Source organism: Spermophilus citellus (assembly GCF_964194105.1).
Source record: "Spermophilus citellus genome assembly, chromosome: 16".
Lineage (NCBI taxonomy): Eukaryota > Metazoa > Chordata > Mammalia > Rodentia > Sciuridae > Spermophilus > Spermophilus citellus.
In genome coordinates this window covers 82,867,067-82,890,257 of record NC_138196.1, presented here as the reverse complement: position 1 = coordinate 82,890,257, position 23,191 = coordinate 82,867,067, and the positions used below count along the sequence as shown (strand labels likewise).

At 47.6% G+C, this 23,191-nt stretch overlaps 1 protein-coding gene across 2 annotated transcripts in view; it reads left to right on the top strand.

Annotated features, from left to right (window-relative positions):
- MCPH1 (microcephalin 1) overlaps nucleotides 1-23,191 on the top strand; it is a 200,209-nt gene that overhangs the window by 67,595 nt on the left and 109,423 nt on the right. For both annotated transcript variants that reach the window (XM_081269248.1, XM_081269247.1), the window contains 2 exons: nucleotides 2,872-2,909; nucleotides 5,271-5,433. In XM_081269248.1, coding sequence (XP_081125374.1) covers nucleotides 2,872-2,909; nucleotides 5,271-5,433 — 201 coding nt within the window. The remainder of the gene's footprint in view (nucleotides 1-2,871; nucleotides 2,910-5,270; nucleotides 5,434-23,191) is intronic.

The window sequence follows — 23,191 nt, the reverse complement described above, 5'->3', positions numbered from 1 at the left end:
GTCTTCCACTGTTTGTGGGTGTTGTTGGATAGCCGACCTGGCGGGCTGGAGGCTGCTGTCACTGAGGTGGGGTTCCAGTTCCGGGGAGAGCATGTTTTCTCGTGCTTGCTGCCTGCGTGCTGGTCTTCTCTGCCCACTTTTTAAATTAGGGCTTTGGCCTTTTTTACCACAGTCCATGTGGCCAGCCCATCAGGCTGTGGCCGGCAGTGTTCACTCCCGTCCCTGGGTTGCCCTTTCCCTCTCCTGGTAGACTTCTTTCCTGTGGGGCCTGTCTGGTTTACAAGTCCCGGTCCTTCTCTGCCTGAGCTCTCGGTCCCATATTCAAGGGACCGTTGTCAGATCTAACACCATGAAGTTTTTCATCTAGGAATTTTATATTTTTATTCTTAAACATAGGTATTTGGTCTCTGAAGTTGATTTTTATACATGGTGTAGGGGGAAGATCCGGCTTTCCCTTTTCCATGTGGATGTCCAGTGTTCTGGCACCATTTGTTGAAGACACTGTCGTCACCCACTTGTGTCCTTGTGAAAAGAACCCGCTGACCCAGAGGCAAGCGTTTCTTTCTAGTTGGCTTACCTGTCCCTATGCCTGCACCCCGTAGTTCAGATGTGTCGCTTTGCAGCATGGTTTTAGACTTGGGAATGTGGGACTCCTGGAATCCCACAGGAGTTTGGGGGAGGCCTTTTTTCATTTCTGCAAAAACAGAGTAAAAGACCATTGGGGTCCTGACAGGACTCGGGTTGCCTCTGTGGGAGCCTCTGGGGTGTGCTGCTGTCGTAACAGTGTCATCTCACATGTGAACGTGGAACGGTTTCCTGAACTTGGATCGACTGTACTGTGCTTCAGCAATGTATTTTTAATTTTCAAGGCATAAATCTTGTACCTTGGTTAAATTTACTTCCAAGTATTTTATTCTTTTTGATATTTTAAATGGAACTGTTTTCTTAGTTTCCTCTTTGAATTGTTTCTCATTTATACTAATATAATTGACTTTTATGTGTTGATTTTATATCCTGCAACTTGTTGAATTATTAGTTACTGGGATTTTTTTCTGGATTCTTCAGGGCTTTCTGCATATAAATTAATCTCATCAGTGAACAGATAGTTCTTCTTTATCTGGATCTCACTGGTTTCTTTTTCTGGCCTCATCACCTGGTGAGAGCAGAGGTTTATTTTGAATGTGTTAGATTTGAGATCCTTATTAGACCTCCAGGGGCGCATGCCAGGAAAGGCGCATGCTCGAGTCTGGAGCACAGGGAATAGGACCCTGCTGCAGATGTGACGCTGGGAACTGCCACCAGGTACTCTGAAGCTGGTGTGTAAGCCAGAGGGCCACCACCAGGAAGGAGCTGGTGTGTAAGCCAGAGGGCCACAGCAGGGGCTGGTGCGTAAGCCAGAGGGCCCCACAAGGCAGAAAGCTGGTGTGTAAGCCAGAGGGCCGGCAGCAGGTGGGGGGCTAGTGTGCGGTCAGGGTGAAGCACGGGGAGGAGGCCTCGACTACACAGCTCCAGTAATGGAGAGTTCCCTTGTCAGTGTCCCATTGCTAGTGTCCTGCAGATGGGCACCCCTACAAATGGAACACCACAGGTTTCTTTAGGGTGGTTCCACAGAACCATTTTGGGTGGTGCATCACGGTGCACCTTTGATTCCTGTCTGGATGGTACTGAAGAGCAGGCCTGGGTTTCGGCCACCGGTGTTTGATAACCAGAGATGCCGTGGAAAGCCCTGGTCTCCACCTGACCCAGGGAGCTGCGTGTGGGGTCCCACGTGTAGTGTATGAAATAATGAAGAGCTATCCGTGGAATATTCCGGGAGGCTGGCAGAAGGACAGGCAGCAGTCGCCACTCCTCGGGTCCCTCCTTTGAGTATCGTTTTGGTTCGTGCTCCCCCCCACGTTCTTCCTCTGCCTCCCAGACGTCGGGTCCCTCCAGGCCTGCCGTCTGTCAGCCTGTCTGTCCCTCGTGTGCTGCATGCTGGCCATTCAGGACATGAGTGATGTCAGTGCCTGGCTAAGGGTCATGCCCCACAGTCGGCCACGTTGGAGGCACCTCGTGTGCGCCATGGAACCCACGGGTCATGTGGATTCAGGTAAATACAGGCCATAAAACGTTCAGTAATAAATGATTCAGTGTAGTTGCAGGATATAAAATCGACACACAAATCAGTTGTACTTTTGTTAGTTTCCATTTTGTGTTGTTTACTACAAAGATTAAAATGTACACCAACAGACTCCCAGAGAGTGTACTTTGGGCTCAATAGGTCACCAAATTGTCAGAAAAAAATATATATATTTTATTTTTATTATTATCATTTCTGGCTGGTACAGTTACAGAGGATTCATATTTTATTATTTTCTATAGCGTTTTAACTTTTTTACAGTAAGTGTGCATTTATTTCTGAGTATTTAATCTTCTAATAAAACATGTACATCTCCAGTCGATAGCAAATGCCAGCGCTGTAAGCAAGGCCCGTGCTTCTCTGTGGGACCTGCTGACCCACACCTACATCTGCAGGGCCAGTGTGGTCACCTGGGAGCCTCGGGCAGGGGAAGCCTGCAAAGGCCATCCTCGAAGTTCTCACCACTCACAACCAGGTCTGCATGTCCATGTGGCCAGAGGCCCTCCAGCCAGTGGGTGGACATCTCTCTCCTACTTCATGTCTGGATTATTTGGGATGGGTTTGGGAATAGTATCTTAATTTCTATCTTGTGGGCTGTTTCTCCCGGGAATATAGAGGGTTTTTTTCTTTGATATATGTTTTAATGTTTGTTTTTAAGTGATGTAACTTTTCAAAAAAAGTATTAAAGTTTATTTCTGTGAGAAAAACATTTTTTTTACTGTTTTTTGTTCCTTCTCTTTTGAAATCTCTAGCCAACAAGAACATTAGTCATGACGAGCATGTCATCCGAGTAAGTCCTTGTTCTTTTCATAACTTTCTGTTCAATGTAAAATCTGGTCGTCCTCCTTGCTTGCATACTGTAGTTCTGTGCGCTTTGGGGCAGTTACAGGTCTGTACTGTGTCACTTTTATTGGATGTAATTAATATGTGAGTTAGAAAATCATTGAAAACTAAAACTGGCTGAACGGGAGTCCATATTTGTTCCTAGATTTAAAAAAAGTTCATCGCTTTCTCATTAAAGAATTTAAAAAGAAAACTATTATTTAGGCCATAGTCTTGATTTTTGTTTTTGTTTTTCCTAATCCTGGAGAGCTGAGGGGTGAACAGGCAGTGTGGGGGTGGCCTGTCCTTGCTGTTCCTGGGCCTGCTGAGCTCCTGATGGCGTTGCCTGCCCTCCCTCCAGTGAGTGGAGCAGCACCAGCCGGCACTTTGCTGAAAGGTCTCCAGGAGCCCTGGGTAGAGCCTTCCTGAATCCGTGTCAGGCAGCCATCTTCGCATCTTGCCGAAGGGTTAATGGCTTGCTGGCCTGCGCTTATCATCTCCCTTAAACATTTAGTGCAGCAGAGAGCATCCAACAAAAACACAGGGCTGTATTCCCTGGGACAGACTGTTGAATTCCTATTTGAAGGGGAAAATGGTGTTTTCTTATATACCATCATAGGTTTTGAGGTTTTAAGACATGCACCAAAACATTCGGCATGTTGCTGAAAAATTCACTGCAGGAGAGCGCATGTGTGGGCCACATTCTGAAGCAGGCTCCTTTTCCTGCCCATGGTATGGAAATGAAACAACTGATTCTTTAAAAACTGGTCATCATGTAGTTGTGTGGGGGGGGGAGCTCGCTTTTAATTTTTGTGAATATATTATGAAATATATTGAACATTTTAAACAGTAATACAGAAGTAATATTGAATACGGGCATAATGTTTTAAAAGTCCACATTTGTTCCTAGGTTTAAAAAAAAGTTTATCATTTTCTCATTAAAGGCCCTATTCTTGTTTTTTTTGGTTTTTGGTTTTTTTAATCCTAGAATGCTGTGTGCCTTAAGAACGAGACCTGGGCAGTCTGATACTGCATGGGCTGTCCAGGTCTAAAGCTACTTCTAGTCATTTGCACATCTGCTGGTAGCCAGTAGACTGGCAATGGAGAAAATCAGATATTCAGAAATTAGTTATTTAGATTACTTTAGAGGGGTTTACTTATTTTTGCTGTTAGTTTCTTTTATCTTATTTGTCCTTACTTTTTTCTATATTTAATAATTTTGACTACATTCTTAGCCACATCTCCCCTGGTGCATATGGTGTTGGACTGGGTTCTGACCCTCTCGTCTCTGCCCTGCAGAGCCCAAGGTGTTACAGCCTTGCCTCATAGGTGAAGCACCTGATCACCAGAGGTGGACAGTGCATGGAGATCAGCTGAGATCAAGAGCCACACTCAGTGGGGGAAGCTGTGCCAGCATGGAAGACTGCCTCTGCCCCCTAGTCACCTGTGCAGAGGACAGACGCTCACTTCTTAACCTGCTGAGTGGAGCTTGGGTGGCATTTCCGATCCTGGCATTTCCCCATGGATTCCCAAGCCGTGCTGGGAGGGGGAGAGAAGGGCAGATTAGAACTGACAGTGTTGGGAAGGTCATTGTGAGATAGGAGAGACCTGAGAGTCATTGGCTCAGGAAGTTAGAACATTTAAAAAGAAAGTTTGTAAGGCATTAAGAGAAGATGATGAACAGTACTTTGTGAAAGGTGCTTTCTGTCAGATTTGCTCTAAGCTTTGGTAGGATGACTTAATAAAAAGTTTTTTTCCTCCTTTAGGAGGAAAACTGAGTTTGGCACTCAAAAAGTGTTATATTTTGGTTGGGTTTGTGGCTCAGCAGTAGAACACTCGCCTAGCACATGCGAGGCCCTGGTTCGATCCTCAGCACCACATACAAATAAATAATAAACTAAAGGTATTGTGACCAACTACAACTAAAAAAACAAACAAAAAAGTTATATTTTCAAAATAAGCATTTGGTGCTGACCATGCCCACGTGGGATCACACATGCCCAAGAAGTGGGTAATTGGGTAGAGGGGAGAGCTCTGGGCTGGTGTCGGGATGTTTCTGATGCTGACTCTGTCCCTCCTCTACCCAGCGACCCTGTGAAAGCGCGTATGACCTTAGGGCCTTTTTTCTGGGCCATTAAAACAGATGAATTGGAATTGAGATCTGAAGATTTATTCTCTAAATCTCATTCCACTAATTTTTTAAAAATTAAGGCATGAACACAATATCCAAAACTGGCTTAACACCTTAGCTTCCCTAATCTTCTAATTATTCGTGTAACCACCTTGGTTTATGTGCAGCAGACATTCATTTTGTGTTCTCCTTTGACAGGAAGCAGAATATCATCATCCAGGTGGTGGACAAACTGAAAGGCTTTTCCTTTGCGCCAGAGGTCTGTGAGACCACTACCCACGTGCTGGCTGGGAAGACACTGCGCACCCTGAACATACTGCTGGGCATTGCACGTGGCTGCTGGGTGCTCTCCTACGAGTGGGTAAGCCCTGTGCTGGAGCTGCTGCTCTTATGGGTGTTGGATGGGTGTGGTGGTGCACAGCGATGGCCCCGGGAGCCGACCAGGGCGCCCTCCAGCCAGTGCAGAGGAGGCCGTGAGGCAGGAGGGCAGGGCCACTGGAGCCCCTCAGCGGTGATGAGACCTGAACACACTTGCACTGGGAACGCCAAGCACGTTTTCTTACTCTCAGACGAGCCTTGCTCTGTTGTTTGACCAAGAAATAATGTGACCTGTGCTAGTGACGGTTTGGAAAGCCAACAGAATCCAGCAACTGTTTTCACAGATGGACTTACTTAGGATGGAACATGTTCATTCAATCCCATTGGACACGATTGTCTTGCACACATCTATCTGTGGCATTATTTGCCCTTATTTCGGTGCATTAAGGTTACTTTTTAAAAATCGTCATTTTCAAAACTCATAAAGATTGAAGTGTTCTGCTCTTCCTCCTGTTTTTACTTTGACCTCAGCCTGAGGTCACTGTGGACATCCCTTTGCTGGTCGGGTACTTGTTGTGTGTTCCGCTGTCCACCCTCCTCTACCCCCACGGATGTTATATTAATACTTTACTCATTTAAGCCAGTGGAATTATACTGTGCACACAAACCACACATGTGCTTTTAAGAATGGCCCTAGTTGTTTTCCTTTGTTGTAACTTGGCCCTGAAACTCTCTTGCAAGAGGTCCAAGAACTTAGTGCTTAAAGTCACAAAGTACGAAAGGTTGGAATTCTAGAAAAATGTGCCGTTTGCGTTGGTGGCTGCTAGGGATTACCTTACCTGAGTACTAGCACAGCTTTTTGTTTGTTTTTATGAGATAGAACTTAATTCTAGTTTCAGTGCATGAATTCCCCGTTTGCTTCCAGTTTAGAAAGTGTCTTCATCACTCAGCTTCTTCCTTCATGCTTCAGAGGAAAGCCATCTTCGTTTTTCATGAATATGTGTGTCTGAGCTGGATCCTGTACCCAGGCTATTCTTCTGAGACTTTGAGCTGTCCAGAGAAAGCAAACGAGAATTTAGCATTGGCCGTTGGCCCTGGACATCTGTAGGCCTCTGCTCAGGTCTGGCACTGATCAGTGCTTTCCACTGATTGTCCATGAAAACAGAACTGGGAGGAAATGTAGATGGTGCTGACTCTGCCTGAGTTACCTGGTCAAAGTGGGCAAGGACATTATCAGTATTATTTGCAGTAATGGGGACAGAACCCAGGGCCTCGGGCATACTGGCAAGGACCGTGCCACTGCGCTACACCCCCAGCTGTCAAACACATTATTTAATAAACTAATGTTTGGGCTACATTCCTGCCTGGAATGAAGAACATGAAGCAGAGAAGTGAATGATGGCAGCACACGTGTAACACGAAGGAAAAGACAGAAAAAGCTGTGTTCATAGGCATCACGGCGTCCATGTGCTCAATTGCAGGAAACCTGCTGAGAGGTCTTAGAGCCAGGAACTGAGTTTAACAAGTCGTCAGCATGCAAGTCAAAATAACAAAGTGTAAGCCCATTAATGTGTGTGCAGGACCTGTATGTTGACAACGGTATAATGCTGATTTAAAAAAGTTGAACATTGATAATTAAACTCCATCAAAACAGGAAAATTTCACTCTGTGAGAAACATTAGAAAGGAACTGCAGAGGCCTTTTAATAGTACTAATATTTGCCAATCTAGTATCTGACAAAAAGCTTGCATCCAGAATATATAAAGAACTCTCAAAATTCAAGAATAGAGTCCAAACAAATTTTTTTAAGCAACATCTCACCAAAGATCCACAGTTGGCAAATAAGTACGTGAACAGATGCCCAATACCACTAGTCATTAAAGAAATGAAGAGTACAATAAGATACATTACATATCCACTAGAATGGCCGCAGTGATTACTCTGGGGCAGATATTTGCCCCAGAGATATGAAAGCTTATGTTCACACAGAAATCTGCATGAGTGTGTGTAGCTTTTTACTTAAAATCACCCAGATATGATTGTGAACACAAATGTTCCTGGGCAAGTGAATGGATGAGCAAAGGGGTCCATGCATACAGTGGAAAGGTTGTGGGTGGTAGAGACATGCCATGTGGAACTTGGGTGGCCCTTTGTTGCATTATGCTGAGTGGAACTCGCCATGCCCCGAGGTCAGGTACAGTGCAGTCCTGTGGGTCTTGTTCTGGAAGGAGGGAAGCACTGAGAGAGAAAGGTGAGTGGTCCAGGAGTTAAGGCAGGCGTGGGTCTGGATACAGAAGCAGCACCGAGACGTCCGAGGAGCTGGAACCGCCGTGTTCTGTGCATCAGCCCACAGAGGACTGTGCACACATGCTCACAGGAGCAAAGAGTTGGAAAACCTGTGAAAAGTTCACATAGCCTCTTCAACCACTGCTTCTGGCCTGGATGCCTCCCGTCGGCATTTAATCTTGACATCATCCCTTCTACCTTAAATTTAATTTAAAAACAACTTTGCCTGGATTTCTTGACCTTCTGTGTCCCTTTCTCCTCCTCTTACATGGCAAATGTCACAAGTCCTTGTCTCCTTGACCCCAGATCTGGCTTCCATGCAGTGATCCCATGTGGCTCTCCTGTGCAGGATAGAGGGTGACCTCTATCCACTGCATCCGTTTCTTAGTTACACAGCATCACAGACGATTCATAAAGCCTATACGTGAGCTGGACAGATGATAAAGCCAGCATCGTGGTCTCCCCCCAGACCAGGGCAGAGCCTGTCCACGCTCTAGAAGGCTCGCGTATACTCTTCTCCACTGCCTTGAAGGGACTCTGTCTAGACTTTCATGGGGATCAAGCCTTGCTTTTAGCATTTGCAAAACATAGCTCAGTACTCCTGTTTTTCTGCTCTTTTCATGATGCAGTCATACTGAATTTCGTTGGAGTTAGCCCAATTGCAGAAAGGAGTCCTGTTCAGTGTGTACCCATGTGAACCAGATCCTGAGGGTGGGAGGGTCCACTGCTCCCTGAGGAGGGGCAGTCCCAAATGTGGCTTCTGTGGGCCTGCCCTTCTCCCCACAGGATCCTGGGCCTCCAGGTCTGGGCTGTGCAGTGCCCAGGGAGATCCTGTAAGGATCTGCCCCAGGTCCAGAGGGGGAGGGGTGCATTGCCTAAACATCCTGCCTCCCAAGTGACAGGATGGCTCTGCTTGTGCTGCGAGGAGGGAGAGGGACAGAAGCACCCCCTCCTAAGGGGGAAGTGGTAGGGACCCACTGTGTTCCACCTCTGGGGCCCTTCTCCATGGCTTGGGGAGAGGGTTCATGCCTGTACTGAGGCTCCTGACCGCGACGTCCAGCTTCCTCTCCTAGTAAGCAGATTCGCTAAGCACACGGTGTAGCAGTCCAGTCTGTCCCCAGCCCTGGACCGGTGCAGGACAGGATGCACGTGGCACCCTCCGAGCAGGAAAGGGACCTGAGCTTGTGTGTCTGACTCCTTCTAACCCACTTAGTATTTTCACATTATTGGACAGATTTATCACTTGATGTTTCAGCAACAGTTTATTTACTTTTATAAAGAAAAGCTGATTTTGGCTCAAATTCAGTGTTTTAAAAAGCCGACGACAGTTATTTCTTAAGTACCCATCACAGGGCCGTGGTGTTGCCACCTTGCTGATCCTGCCCCTCCAGGCAGACTTGGGTGCTCCTCCTCATCTCCCTATGGACTTCTCTCTCCCACCATTTCCAGTGATAGGCTGCCCCAGGCTTGTCCTTAGCCCCCGTCCTTGTCTTTCCCCTCTCTCTGGTCTCACTCAGCCTAGTTCACCAGGAGTTACAAACTCAGAAGGTGTCTTCAGGAGCAGAGCGGGTGGGGGACTTCCCGGGGCGGGGCAGGGATCAGGACCTTCAGTTGCACAGGGAGACACAGCTGTGTCAGTGTGGTGGAAGCTCCTCCCACATGTCCTTCTTGGTGAAAACCCCACGTCACGACTGGGGTAGCATTTAGCCACAGCACAGGCGGCCTCCGGTCCCCAGGTCACTCTGACGGCTGCGCACTGAGAAGTTTACGAGGATGTCCTGTGTGCCCATCTAAGAAGGCATCTGACCCCGGGGGAAAGCCCTCCTTCCCCACCATCACCCCGAGTCGCCAGGCTGCTGCAGAATGCTGCCCACACCTGGTATGTGTCCAGCTGCATTGCCCCCCGCGAGCTGCCATCCCTCTGCACGTGCTGGTCTCCTTTCAGCTGTCCCTCTTCCAGGAGCCGAGGAGCAGGCCCAAGGTTCCCATCAGCAGAAACCGGTGGGAGCAGTTGGTCAGGCTGTACTTGGTGCCTTTTCAGTAACACTGGTCGAGATTGAGGTGGCGGTTTGCGTGGTTGTCTGGTGTCTGTCTGCCTGTAGACGGTAGCCACATGAGCACAAAGACCCCGTCTGGCTGCTCACCCTCTCCCCTGCTCCTGGGTGTAACACTGAGGAGAGCTGATGGCACTCCTCTCCTGTCTCGCTGTGACCAGCCGAGTTCTCTCCAGGAGGCTAAGGAAAGCCCACAGCAGTTACTTAGTCTCACCAAAGTGCAGTTTGGTGACAGTCCATCTAGGTGCCTTGCACGTGTGTCAAACCCAGCCCCCACCCACATCAGCAGGCAGCACGCCCCTCCCCCGGGGGATGACACAGGTTGCTCAGGTCTCCTTGATGACAGGAGCACTGTGCCTCCCCATCACCACCATTTGTCAGGAAGTAGCATATTCACAAATGTGGGTCCTATTCTGTGTCCCCCCAGTTACTAGTGCATTAATCCCATAAGAGCAGTAGACCGTGGTTCGTGGAGTTCGGGGTTGATAGCTTTTAGTTTATTTGAATTATATAAGAATAAACCCTCAAAAGGTTCAGAAGGCCCCTGAACACGGAGGCAGAGCCTGAGGTGACGTGTGGACAGGCCAAGGAGCACTGAGGAGTTCCCAAGCTCAGGCTGGGGAGAGCCCAGGGAGGTCTCCTAGGAGGGACCCACTTGCCACCACTTGACCTGGGACTTCCCGCCTGCCAGAAGACAGGGCAGGAGCACGGACGAGGAAAGCCTGAGGAGGCAGCCCCCGCAGGGCGGCTCGGCTGCCTTGGCCGCGGGGCCTTCCATGAGAGGTGCTGGCTGGGTGCAGCTGCAGGGAAGGGCAGTGCTCTGGCCCCCAAATTGCCCTGCAGCCCTGGGGCCCGAGAGCGTCCCTTGGGGAGCATGTCTGACACAAGCAAGCCGCCTGTGTGGCAGCGTGGGGTTAGTACGCCAAAGACCGCCAGTGTGTGTGACACAGTGGCCTCAGGAGCAGTAAGGCAGCCGCCTGGAATTAACCCACTTCTGCTTTACTAAGCCACCGACAAGCAGGGTCCTCCGTGGACATGACTCCTGGCAGGCCACGAGAGTGCCTCACCAGGGTCCTGGTGAGGAATAGCTGTTCAGAGAACCGGAAATTGTGTGTAAACGTGACACTGAGAGCACACATCGACACACTCGTAGACATGCACGTCGGCTCCCCACTGAGCTTCCCACGTGTTTCTGTTCCACTATTGCTGTCATTTACAGAGTTCAGGCAGCAGAGCATTTACATCAGAGTTATTCTGAAATAGCAGGAGCTCCTCAGAACTGTAACTCAAGACCCAGCTGTTTTAACCTTTCCAGGATGGTGACGTGAAGCAGTGGAAACACTAGGCACACTGCAGGTAAGAGCCAGCCTGTAGCCGCTGCCACGTTCCTGCCAGGTGCTCAATGCGCATTTGTCCCCAGGTGCAGCGTGCTGAACAGCCGGGTGCTGGCGCTTGCCAGATCTGGACTTGGTGGGATTCTCAGGCTGATAGCTCTTTGTGGGGCAGAGCCGACCTATTTGGTAGACTGTGCCACCTGAGGGTGAACCTGCACGGTGTTACCTTCTGGCAAAAATAGCTTGCTGATTTCCCCCAAACAGGCTACTAAAATCAGTGGCCGTCTGTCGTCACCACAGTTGTTATACACAAAAAGAATGCAGGATTCTTAAAATTAAAAAAATGTTCTGGACAGTGAAAGTTCTGCTGTGGACCTGCACAGCCATGGCCTGTGCTTGGGCTCTCCATCAAAGCCCATAACTGCTGCAGCCCACAAGAGAGTAAAGCCCTGGTACCTACAGCAACAGGAGACACTTGGCGGGGAAGAGGACTCCGCAATGAGGCTGCAGGGGGGTGCAGCAAGGTGGATGGCGGGCTGTGTGTCTGGGCCATCCCTTAGGGGACAAGAAGAGGGCTGGGTCCTTACCTGGAGCTAGCTCAGCATTGTTTGGAACCACTCGCCTCAAAGCCGCCCTAACGGACATTCCTTTCACTTCTCTGAAACCATCAAGCGCTGTCGCTCAGGCCACCTCTTAGGATCCTGAGAATGTGGTCCTCCTTCTGTAAACCACTGTGGGCGTTCCCCGACTCCACCGGGCGTCGCAGGTGAGCAGTTCGAGAAGGATCAGTTGCACCACGGCTTCAGGTAGAAGCATGCTGTGCACATGAGTGTCGACTGTGAACGCTGACAGGTGTGTCCCTGGCTGCGTGGTGTGCGTGTTGGTGCCAATAGGCTCCCGTGACTCACACCCTTCAGAAGCCGTGTCCCTTTGGATTGACCTCAGTCTTGAGTGGGGTTCATATCACCCCTACCTCTTGCACGGCCTGCCTCAGATTTTTTTTTTAAGAAATTGATAGTATTGGCATAATACGTTTTTTTTTTGTTTGTTTTTTTGTTTTTTTAAAGAGACAGAGAATTTTTAATATTTATTTTTTAGTTCTCGGCGGACACAACATCTTTGTTGGTATGTGGTGCTGAGGATCGAACCCGGGCCGCACGCATGCCAGGCGAGCGCGCTACCACTTGAGCCACATCCCCAGCCCCATATTACATTTCTTTGAGAGAAGACAGTTGCTGTCACCATCAAGAAAGCCGGCCCACGATTTCTAGAGCTTAATGCCCAATTGGATGCACATTTGTACATGTGTAACTCGAGATATGAGCTTCACAGGGTGCAGTTTCCTTCAGGGTCGTGCCTCCAAGTGTTCCTATTATATACTCAGGGGATCTCGTTCACTCCGTCGTAGAAGAAATCCCCCCTCTCCCCCCTGTCCTCTCTCCCCCCTTTCCCCTCTCCCCTTGTGATCCTCTTTCTTCTCACCCTGTCTCCAGTGCAGTTGGGGATTCTTAAAATATTCTCTTTGGCCAGTATCAGAAATTTGCCTCCAAGAAAAACACTACTGAGAATGTTTTTATTTCAGGGCTTGTGTAGTGTTCTCTGGAAATTTCTGTAAAGAGCGTTGTACCCATTCTTCAAAATCTGATGGTGGTCCATGGTGAGTGAGTCATGTAAGAAGCTGTGATTTTATAACAAAATTCAGGTTGAATTTTAATCTTTTTTAAGGGCTTTGTGAGTGATTTCTTGTTCGTCGCACTTTGTTCCTCAGTGTAACCTGGTTCTCAGGAAAGACAACTCGTGCTGTTCCTGCTTCATGACTGTCTGGCCTGGCAGAGGCATAGAAACAGAAAATTGAGTCGGGAGTCGCTCTGATTCCTCTTGGTGGGAGACAGGAAGTGAAGGGGCTGGGGCAGCCAGGGTGCCCCTCAGGTCCAGTCGCGTTGGCTCTGCAGGAGTGTAGAGCTGGGTCCCTCTCTCGGATGCTGTTTCCCACGCTCTGAGGACTGGCCTGCAGTTCTCTGCCTTGGCTCCCCACTGGTCCCTGAAAGGCAAGGGGAGTGTCCCGTGGCCAAGACGTCCTACTTCCCAGTCCAAGTGGGGTGGCAGCACATGGCCAAGCCTACATTCAGTGCCCATGCTGATCTGGACACCCTGCAAGTACAGATAAATCCATCCTAAGTGCAACTACATGGTTATAAGCTAAATTAGTGCCCTGCAGAACTCTAAACAGGTTGGCTGTCGATAGATCGCCAGGTGTCTCATAAATCAAAAGGACACTATAGGGGATCAGTTGTCTCCACACAGTGTGATTCAGTTTGGGCCATGTCACGATGGGATTCAGTAAGCATGAGGGGACATGGCTTGTGGGCGAGGAGCATAGGATCAAACATGATCAGAGTGAACTGTGATGTGTCTGCAGCCCTGCCTCTGGTCACAGTGAGGCACCCTGTCATTCTGCTAAAGGTGCAGCCTTGCAGAGCGGCCCAGTCCGTGTTCTGCTCAGCTGGTGCAGACAGGAACTCCACGGCTCCTCAGGAGGAGTCATCGCAAGGCCTTTCACTTTTTATCCTTAAATTGCAGATTAACTACTTTTTTTTTTTTTTTTTTTTTTTTTGGTACAAGACATCTAACCCAGGGGATACTTAACCCACAGAGCCTCTTCCTAGCCCTTCTTATTTTTTTATTTTGAGACAGGGCCTTGCTAAGTTGCTGAGGCTGGCCTTGAACTTGTGATCTTCCTGCCTAAGCCTCCCCAGCTTCTGGGATAACAGGCGGGCACCATCATGCCCGGCAACTTCTTACACATTCTAAGAATCACTTCTGATTGCTGGTTCTTGGCGCGTCACCTTTGCAGCCAGAGTTCGCTGCTGTTTCATGGGGTCTTCTCCAGCAGATGTGGCAGCCCTGGCCATCCCAGCCCGCCAGGGTCTGAGGCTCATGCTGGGAACTTTCATGGGGTGGATTCCAGAGTTCTTTCCCCTGGCTTAGATCATGTCTTGATAAAGGAATCACATGATGCAGAGCAGTTGAGCAACCTCCGCCCCTTTGGGTCCTTACAGAATACCTTTGCAGTGGGGAAGGACCTAGCAAGGGTGTCAGGGATGGGGACACTAGGCAGAAGTTGCTGTCTAAGTGGAATGTGGGCCCTTTTTACAGTCTTGGTGAAGGCATTGTCCTTAGTTGGTGAGCATGAGTAGTTAGCTCAGAGCCCCCTAATTTGTAGATTGCCATGATTAAATTGTGGACCCCCCTTGTGGACAGCCAGCCAGCCTGTGGAGCCCATCTCCTCTGGGTGTCCCTGAGCAGTGCAGGAGCACTTGGTCTGCGGTAGAGCAGGCACCGACCTGTGAGCGGGCGGTTCTTTCTGGAGTGCTCTGCTCTCCCTGAGCTCCCTCTGTTCCTCCTGGCAAGACCCAGCGTGCTTTCCACCTCCTGACCTCACGATTGAGGACAGATAGACACGTGGTCTTCCAGGGAAGTTGAGGGTTGGGTATTGCCCCCAGGAGAACGGTGGAAAGATGGAGGAAGACTGACCACTGCCCAGGATCTGTGGTGCGGAATGCAAGGAGCTGGCCTTACTTTTTGGGCAGAAGACTTCAGTCACATGAACAACAGCCACAGACTTTATTAGGAAGGAACTTCCATCATTCTCCAAGACTTACAGTAGTACTTTTCTCTTTAATGTAGCCAAGGCACTTTAAAAAACCTACCTAATATACCTGGCACAGAAAAGCAAGTACTGAGGCTGCAACTCTGCAGGGAAGAGAAGGACCCAAGGCCTCCGAATGTGGACACCTTTTGGAGAGGCCACCATGGACCAGGCATGGGGCAGGAGGGTGGGGGCCATTCTGGTGCCTGCACAGTGCAGAGGCAGAGCAAGTAGCCGGGATGGTCCAGGTGAGAAACAGCCTCACTGTGCCGACGGCAGCAGAGGAAGGTGTGTGGGGAGGAGAGAACATGTCTGCGTGCTTTTAGGAAGATCCAGCAGGATTTGATAGTGCGTGGCAGGTGGCAGTGGGGGAGGCAAGGCCGCTTCCACCTCTGTTCTATGAACAACTGAGGGGCGTGTGTGGAGCCCTTGACCTAAGTGGTGCTGCCAGGGGAGGGGTGTGGGCAGAGTTTGGTACAATAGGACTTGTGGCTCAGGCACATTGAGTTGCAGTTCCCATCAGACATTCAAGTTGGGATACACACGTCAGACTAAATGCATATGTAGGGGAACCGTTAGGACTGTACAGGTGCGTTTGGGGACTGTTGGTGTGTGGTGATGTTTGCAGCCCTGGTACCAGGGAGTGTAGAGTGAGTAGAGGCGCCAGGGGAGGACTGAGCCCTGGCTCTGTGCACCGGGGAGTCTGGGGAGGAGGGAGCAAGGACACCACGTTACACCCTGGCAATAGGTATTTTAACAACAACGACCAAAAAAATACACAAATACCTATTTTACTAACAGGATTTTTCTTTCAAAATATATCTAATATTCTACGTACACTTTATTGTTGAAGGACTTTTATTTTAATTAAATTTTATACAGTACTTTTGAGAGTGTACCTTAGAGGCAGCCGTATCTGCTTGCACATGAGAGAGAGTGTTCCAGAGATCAAAGCTGAGCCTCTTAGCAGACACGGGTCATTTAGTAATTCAAGCCCTGTGAGGGCAGTCCTCACTTACGTGGCCCCAGAACCTGGGACTGGACTTGAGACTCGGTACTTAAGTTTTAAGTGAATAAATGAGTAGGTGAGTGGTTTATTTATGTTCTAAATCTCAGAATTTCTTCTTGCCTCTAATGAATATGCATTCTACATCATTCCAAATTACAAACATACCATGTAGTTAGTATGCTTCTTGTTAAAAGCCATTAGGGCAGAATAGCCTGCTGTGCACTTTGATTCAGAGTCAGGGAAAGGACAGACGCAGCAATCCTTGTGGTTGCCAAGGTGCTGGCTGGGCCGGTGTGGTGAGAATCATTTCTGCCTTATTTTCATTCAGTGAAGTGGTGCTTCTGCTATTTATTTTAGTTACATTGGAATTTGTTATACTTATTTCTTTGTTTTCATTTTGATAAGACAAGTACGTGCTTGTGTTATTTATAAAGCTGTTTGGACTCCACGTGTAAGTACAGTGGTGAAATGCTAGGTCACTGTGGTCGTTGCTTAGAGGGATTTAAAAAGCGGCTCTGACCCAGCAGTTAAGTCTTAGAATCTGGGAACAACCCATTTTCATTTTTGAAAACCGGAAAGGATGGGGCAAAATACAGGCAGAATTAATCTTCTGAAATATCTGGATGAACAGAGCTGGACTTTTTTTTTTTTCTTTTTGGTACCAAGGATTGAACCCAGGGGTGCTTAACCACCGAGCCACGTCCCCAGCCCTTTTTATTTTTTTGAGACAGGGTCTTGCTAAGTTGCTGAGTGCCTCACTACATTAAACTTGCAATTCTCCTGCCTCAGCCTCCCAAGGCACTGGGATTACAAGCGTGCGCCGCCACAGCTGGCTCAGAGCTGGACTTCTTGGTGATACTTTTCACACACATGTCAGCGAGTGGCTGGCTATTCCCTCACCAGCTGCCCTTTAGTCTATCAATTCATGTTTTGAAAATGGGAGAGAGCTCTGAACTTGAACAGTTCTCTGTTGCTTAAGTTAAATAGATGTGTTTAGTTTCTTGCCACTTTTTAAGACTGACATGAGTTATCCAGGGATGCTTCTGAAAACAGAGTCCGATTGGGGAGATGTGGTCCAGAGCTGCAGGCTCCCAGGTGGTGTGTGCACACCTGGTCCTGGGACCATACACTGCTCAAGAAGGAGCCGTGGGACCAGAGTTGGTGTTTGTGTGTGGACACGGAGCTGCCTTCCTGGGGCACTAGTCACTCGGGAAAGTTGTCAGACTCAGAGCTGCTCTGTCATTGGTTTGCAAATCTGAGTTCATTGGCCTGGAATTGTGGCCTGAGCGCTTAGAGCAAATGCCTCTTGGTCACTTGATGCTTAGGAAATGATGTGTTTGGAATTTGAACTCAGATCTTCCATAGTCTGTAGCCCACATCCTTCTTCTATCTGCTTCCACAGACCTAAGTCGAGAGCACATTTTCATCTTCCGTAGTCATTCTGAATTACACACCGCCTGTGTGTTCTCAAAGACTGATGGTAAGGGGTGGGTTTTCATGCCTGCCCTGCCATTTCTTAGCTGTGTAGCCTTGAGTAACACAGTTAGACCCCAGGCCTCAGTTTCCTTACCAGTAAGAGGGTGGGAAGACCAGCCAACCAAAGGGCCCAGTGAGCACTAAGTGCTAAATGCTATTAGCATTCAACACACATTTTTGACACCTGTCACCAATATTAAGATCATAACTTGGCTGTATCTTGCTGACATTATGCTGAGTGAAAGAAGATAGAGAAGCCCATACATGGTGGGATTCCTTTCAGATGGCATCTCCGGGATGGGAGTAGTTACCAGGGGACAGGGCAGAGGGGAGAGTGGGAGGCCGCCATGAGTTGACGGGTGCACAGTGCTTTCCCAGCTTGATGAAAACGCTTTGAAGCTAGAAAGAGCTGGCAGCTGCATAACCTTGTGAATGTGCTAAGTGCCACTGGCTTGTGCCCTTTAGCACTATTACTTGTATGTTTGAAAATGTCACTTAAATGAAGCAAAGTCATATGAAAACTTGCTCCACTAAGGCAAGCGACACATCTACCAAGCACACTTATGTTTTTAAATGAACTTCATGGAATCGCAGGAAGCATTTCTTGACGTTATGATGAGATGGGTTGGAAATGCAGAGGAATGGCTTATTTTGGAACAAACAGTATTGCCTTGAACCTTTGCCAGTTCAAGCTGGTTCTTTGGAACACTAGAGCTCTTCTGTTTTCTGGCTCCAAAGTACCCACTTATTTTGTTATGAAAAATTATACCATTTGCATCTCTTAAGTTTTTCCCCTGAAGTTCATTGCCAACTAAAAATAACTTCATGGCCACACTGTTTCCTTAACTACATGATTGCTTTTGTAGTTTATAATGAGGGATAATGTATTTGTGTGGCAGGTTAACAAACTTGCCCTTTGTCACAAAGCTGTGACGTGGTGGAGACTGGTTTACACCCAGTTGCCTGGATGCTGTGGGTTTAAGCAGTGCATTATACTGTCCAGTTGGGGAAGAATCAAAAGCTTATTATCCTTTCCCCCAGAAAAACAAAACTGTATGTACTAGCAAATTCTTTTAAGTTGTGTTGTTTGAGAAAATCACTGTAATAAGTGAGACAATCTATAAAATCTGGTGAGGAAAGTATTTATAATTGGATTTTTATATTTTGAGCTTAAAACAATGAAAGATTAATAAATTACTTCTGTTAGTATCATAATAGAGAAGAAATCTGCAAATGCAGCATGTTGTTATATACCTTTACCACCATGGGTGGGGGAAGGACAGACAGGCAGACCGTGGCAATGGTGCCTCAGCCCTTGTCATGTTAACGGAGACAGATATGTGACAAAATGGAGAATAAAGCGGACCGTGTGAAGTTAACTAGAATCCCTTGGGTTAAATCTGGCACAAATTTCTAGCTGTCAGATTTGATTTTCATTCTTTAGCCTGTATCTTAGGCAACTTGAAGCCTGCCATATGCAGAGACCCTTGTCGACTGTGGTCCCCTCTTGTCCCTGACCAGTTGTGTTCCCACAAGTATTCTTCATAGCTGCCAATTAATTGAACAGTCGGGCACACGGTGGCCTGGAGACTGGGCCAGACCCAGAGATGGATCATAAACTTAATGTGAGAATGACAGGAATTTTGCTTATCAGACGTTGTCAACGTTAACATGTTTTCAGGGTGACCAGTAAAGCCCTCAGGTGAGTTAAACTGGTTTCATGTTACAGCTGAGTTTCTCCTACCCGAGGTGGTGAATCATCAGTGCAGTCGTCAACCTGAGACCCCCCCCCCCCCACAGACTGCTCCTCCCCTGCAGCCTCAGCCTTCTCTCTCTGCTCCTGGCTAACAGAGGGCTGTCTTTCCCTCTGTCCACACTTCCCTGCCGGTTACCCAGCATGGTCATGGTTTCTTGTTTGACACTTAGCCGTATGTGTGGCACACCCCCATGGGGGTCCTGTGGGGGGAAGGAGCCATTAACATGCTGTGGCTGTCCTGCATTTTTGGTAATGTTTTTGTTTTCCGAGTTAATAACTGACAGTTATTTTGATTGCCTCATTTTCTTTGTCTCTGTTACTAATTCACTGTAAAGCATCCGAGTGACAATCTCCCCTCGAGCCTCTCAGCACATCCCAGAGCCTTTCGATGCTGCCCGACCCCATGGTGAATGCCTGGTGGTGCTGCCCTCCAGCCTCACCAGCAGACGTCGTCTGGCCTTCCCATGGCCATGAGCCCAGGGATTCCCTTTGTGTGGCTTGGTCGCTTCTCCTTTCTGGGACTACTCTCAGATGGGCATCAAATCATGTTAATACAGAGGCCACTGAGAAGCAGATGGATGTGGCCGGAGTGGAGACCTGGTCCTCTGATTAGAGGCAGATGGACATGGCCTGAGTGGAGCCCTGGTCCTCTGATGAGAGGCAGATGGACCCGGCCGGAGTGGAGCCCAGGTCCTCTGATGTGGGTGGAGGTGTTGGGCGGGGGGGGGGGGGTCCGCACGTTAGCATGTGTGCCTTTGTGTCTGAGCTAGAAGTCTCCCCAGAAAGGCTGTCCTGCTGAGGTGTCCTTCCTGACGTGGCCAGAGCGAGGCTGGACCACAGCGTGTTCCCCTGGGCTTCCCACCGCAGCCCTCAGGAAGGTCATACATTTGGGGGTTGCCTTGTTCCAGAGGAGAGTGGGGCAAGGGGTGAGAAGTCGCCCCTTTTACCTGTTCTGCGCCCTGATTTCTGCGAGTCTAGGAACATCAGTTCTCAGACTGGAAATTAGCAGATGGAGATTGGGTGTTTCCTGGCTCCTTCCCTCTCCGGATCTGCGCTCAGGCCTTCTCATCAGCCCCTGTTCACCCATCTGCTCTACAGCTTCCAAAATATCGTTCTATCCCGTCTTCTGTGGACTCTGCCCATCCTTTTAATTCCACCGTTTCGGTTGAGTACTGGGAGCAGGTGAAACAAAATGGTACTTCTGCTTTGCCATCCTGACTGGAGCCACGCTGCCTTCTTCCTGGTCCACCGTGTCCGCCATGCTGCTCTTCACGTGCATTGATAACTGTCCCTCTTTCTAGCCTGAGAGCGCTGCAGCCAACCTCCACCCCGTCCACACGGAGTGACCAATGTGTGCAGAACAAGAACGACTGTTGGTATTCTGTCGAAGTGACTGCGTAGCCAGCCCGACTTCAGGGAAAGTGACGTTGACGACTAGCGGCTCATCTAAGAATAAAGCAAGAAAATAGTCCTTATCTAAATCCATCAGCAAAACTTGAGCTTTATCAATGATAATTTAAAAATATCAAAGATTCCCTTGTCCCTTGTGTTTTCTTATTCCTGCAAGAAATTCTTATTCCCTTGTATCTATAGTCTTTTTAAAGTAACTGTTGATGAATGACATATAGTATCTTGTTCTTAAATCACTACAGAGCTGCTGTCAAATGTTTGAGATTAAGTCAATATGATATATTCAATATTCTTTTCAAAAAAGAAACACCCCTGTCATGACCTAATGTGTTACAACAGGATGCTGAGTCTCACTGTGGGTGCTGAAATACCCACCCCACCCCCCAGCCATTTAAGGCTATAATAAACGCGGGATTGGGTCCTTTGTGTTCACGCAGCCTCATTCCTCACTTTATTTAGCTTCTCAGTTATTTTTGTTTTCTCAGATATGTTATGGGAAATGTGTTGGGTCAGCCTTTTGTTTTTGAGTTCACGTGCTGCCCAACTGTGGTCTTACAAGTCGAGTTTTCTATTTTGGACACTCTACTAAGGTAGATACGTTTGGCTAATGAGAGTCCAGAGCTGGAGGTTTACATTGCATTTCTTACATGATGATTTTAGAGCAATCAAATTAGCATCTTCTGTCTTTGTGATATTAATTCTTGAGATGCCTATATAAATTAAATTTATCGATTTACCTACCAGAATTCTAATAGCTGCCTTATGGTTTTATTTTCTTAACATTTAGAAAGGGATAAATTCAGGAAACATGAATATTCTCCAAGTTTGTTTAAATTCAGTTGACATTTCAATGTGGTTTATATTTGAACTTCAGGGCACACGCGTTTTTAAAACTGCTCATTCCCTGGCTTCTCTCACCAGCACGTTGTTTCCCAGGGCCTCCTGTCTGAAAGGAGCCTGATGTTGAAACTTCTTCGTTTTATTTCCTGGACTAATTATATGAGTTTGTAGAGATCCACACAAATTGCTTGTGTATCTCTAAATGATAACATACATGGGCTGATAAAAGGAAGATAAATACTTAACTGTTTTAAAACACCCATTAACAGCCAGATGAGAACGTGATCTCAGTGTGGAGTTATCAGTTCTCTATATTTTCTTTCATTGAACTGTTTCTTTTTTGTTGTTGTTGTCATTGTTTTTAAGGTTGTTTAAGCCATATAAACTGGGGGGAAATGGGAAAGAGATTTAGATGACAGAGTCCTCCTGCGTACAAGGTTCTGGTGAGGACTAGCAGTCACACGGAGCAGGTCCCTGAGAGCACAGCGGGCTGTTTTCCATCTCGGCTGGAGACAGATTTTCCCACATTATACTCCGTTCCCATTCATTGTCTTGGGCCCAACATCCCCAGAGCTGCTTCTCCTGCCTCACAGGACTGGGCTTCCGGCCCTGGTGCCCTGGTCTGCTTTTGCCATTCCTCAGTGCCACTCCTGCACTGGGGTGGAAACAGTATGCTCTCACAACTCACCCTGGGGACTCAACCAACCCCATTCCCTCGAATTTTTCCAAAGCACCATCTACTTCTAGCCAAAAATAAGTAAATAGCGCCTGTCTCCTTTCCCTGTCATTCTCTGTGCCTAATGACCTTTTACACATTACGTAAGATGTAGCTTGAAATGTCAGCCCCGCTTGTCTTGACTCTCCTGCATCGAGGGTGTTTGGGAGCCATCTGGGATTATTGTAAGCATTATAAGCGTGAGCTCAGCTCAGTCCAGAGCAGTCTTGTTCAAATGAGAGCTTAACAGCTATTGTCTATTCAGGAGGTCACATGTGAGAATATAAAAGCACTCCCTGAAAGAGGTCTAAGAGATGTGGTAGTCTCCAGAAATTTAATTATGAAGGTTCCGTGACAGTGAGTGGGAAAACCAACATGGATGGTTTACATCAGGCTCCTTACCAGAGTGTGGACTCTCTAGTTTGGGGGCTGTGGTCCTGGGACCTGGCTTGGGTTTTTATTTGTGGTCTCACTAAATTATTCACAGATGAATAGATGGAGAACTGGCAGGTGCTGAGGATTGCATTCAGCTTCTGAATCCTGTTCTTGTCATTTGTTCCACAGTGACGCCCACTTTCGTAGAAAAAAATGCGTTGCTATCTCACGTTGAATATGTATTAGCTTTAGTATGTGAAGGAGGAAAGACATCTCCTGTAGGTGGTACTGAGCCTTAGAAATTATCAAAAAGAAGGAGACAGGTCTCATATCCTGGTCATTCATCAAAAGGAGCTTAGACTTTGGGTGGAAGGATGGACTTGCTGAATGTAAGAATAATGCATGCAAAAGACTAGCATGAGTCTTTTAGCTGTAAAATTCCACTGGTGTGTGGAAACCCATAGATTCCAGGGGTTTGGTGATAGAATACTGATGCTTGCAGAATATGAAGCATTGTTGAGTTGAAAATGAAAATGTTTTAATCATTTAAAAATGTGTGGATTCCAATAGTAGTATTGATGGAATTGTGGTGATGATGAACATGAATCTTATTGATGAGTTAGTCTTCTGCACTCTAGGAAGGGTTACTTCCTGACACCTTCTCCTGAACACATCAGCTAATGCTAGCAGCAAGTCCTAATCCTAAAGGATCACTTTTTAAATTTGGCTTGTGTTGTATCTTCTCCCAATTTTTAAATCTCATTTACTTACGTGTTTCTTATTTCTGTGACACAGAGACTCAAACCCAGGGTCTTGTTTATTAATTCTTTGGCTCACTAAGATAATGACTCAATTTCTAGTCACTCTTGAGTTTTTTCTTGATCAAGTGTTAATATC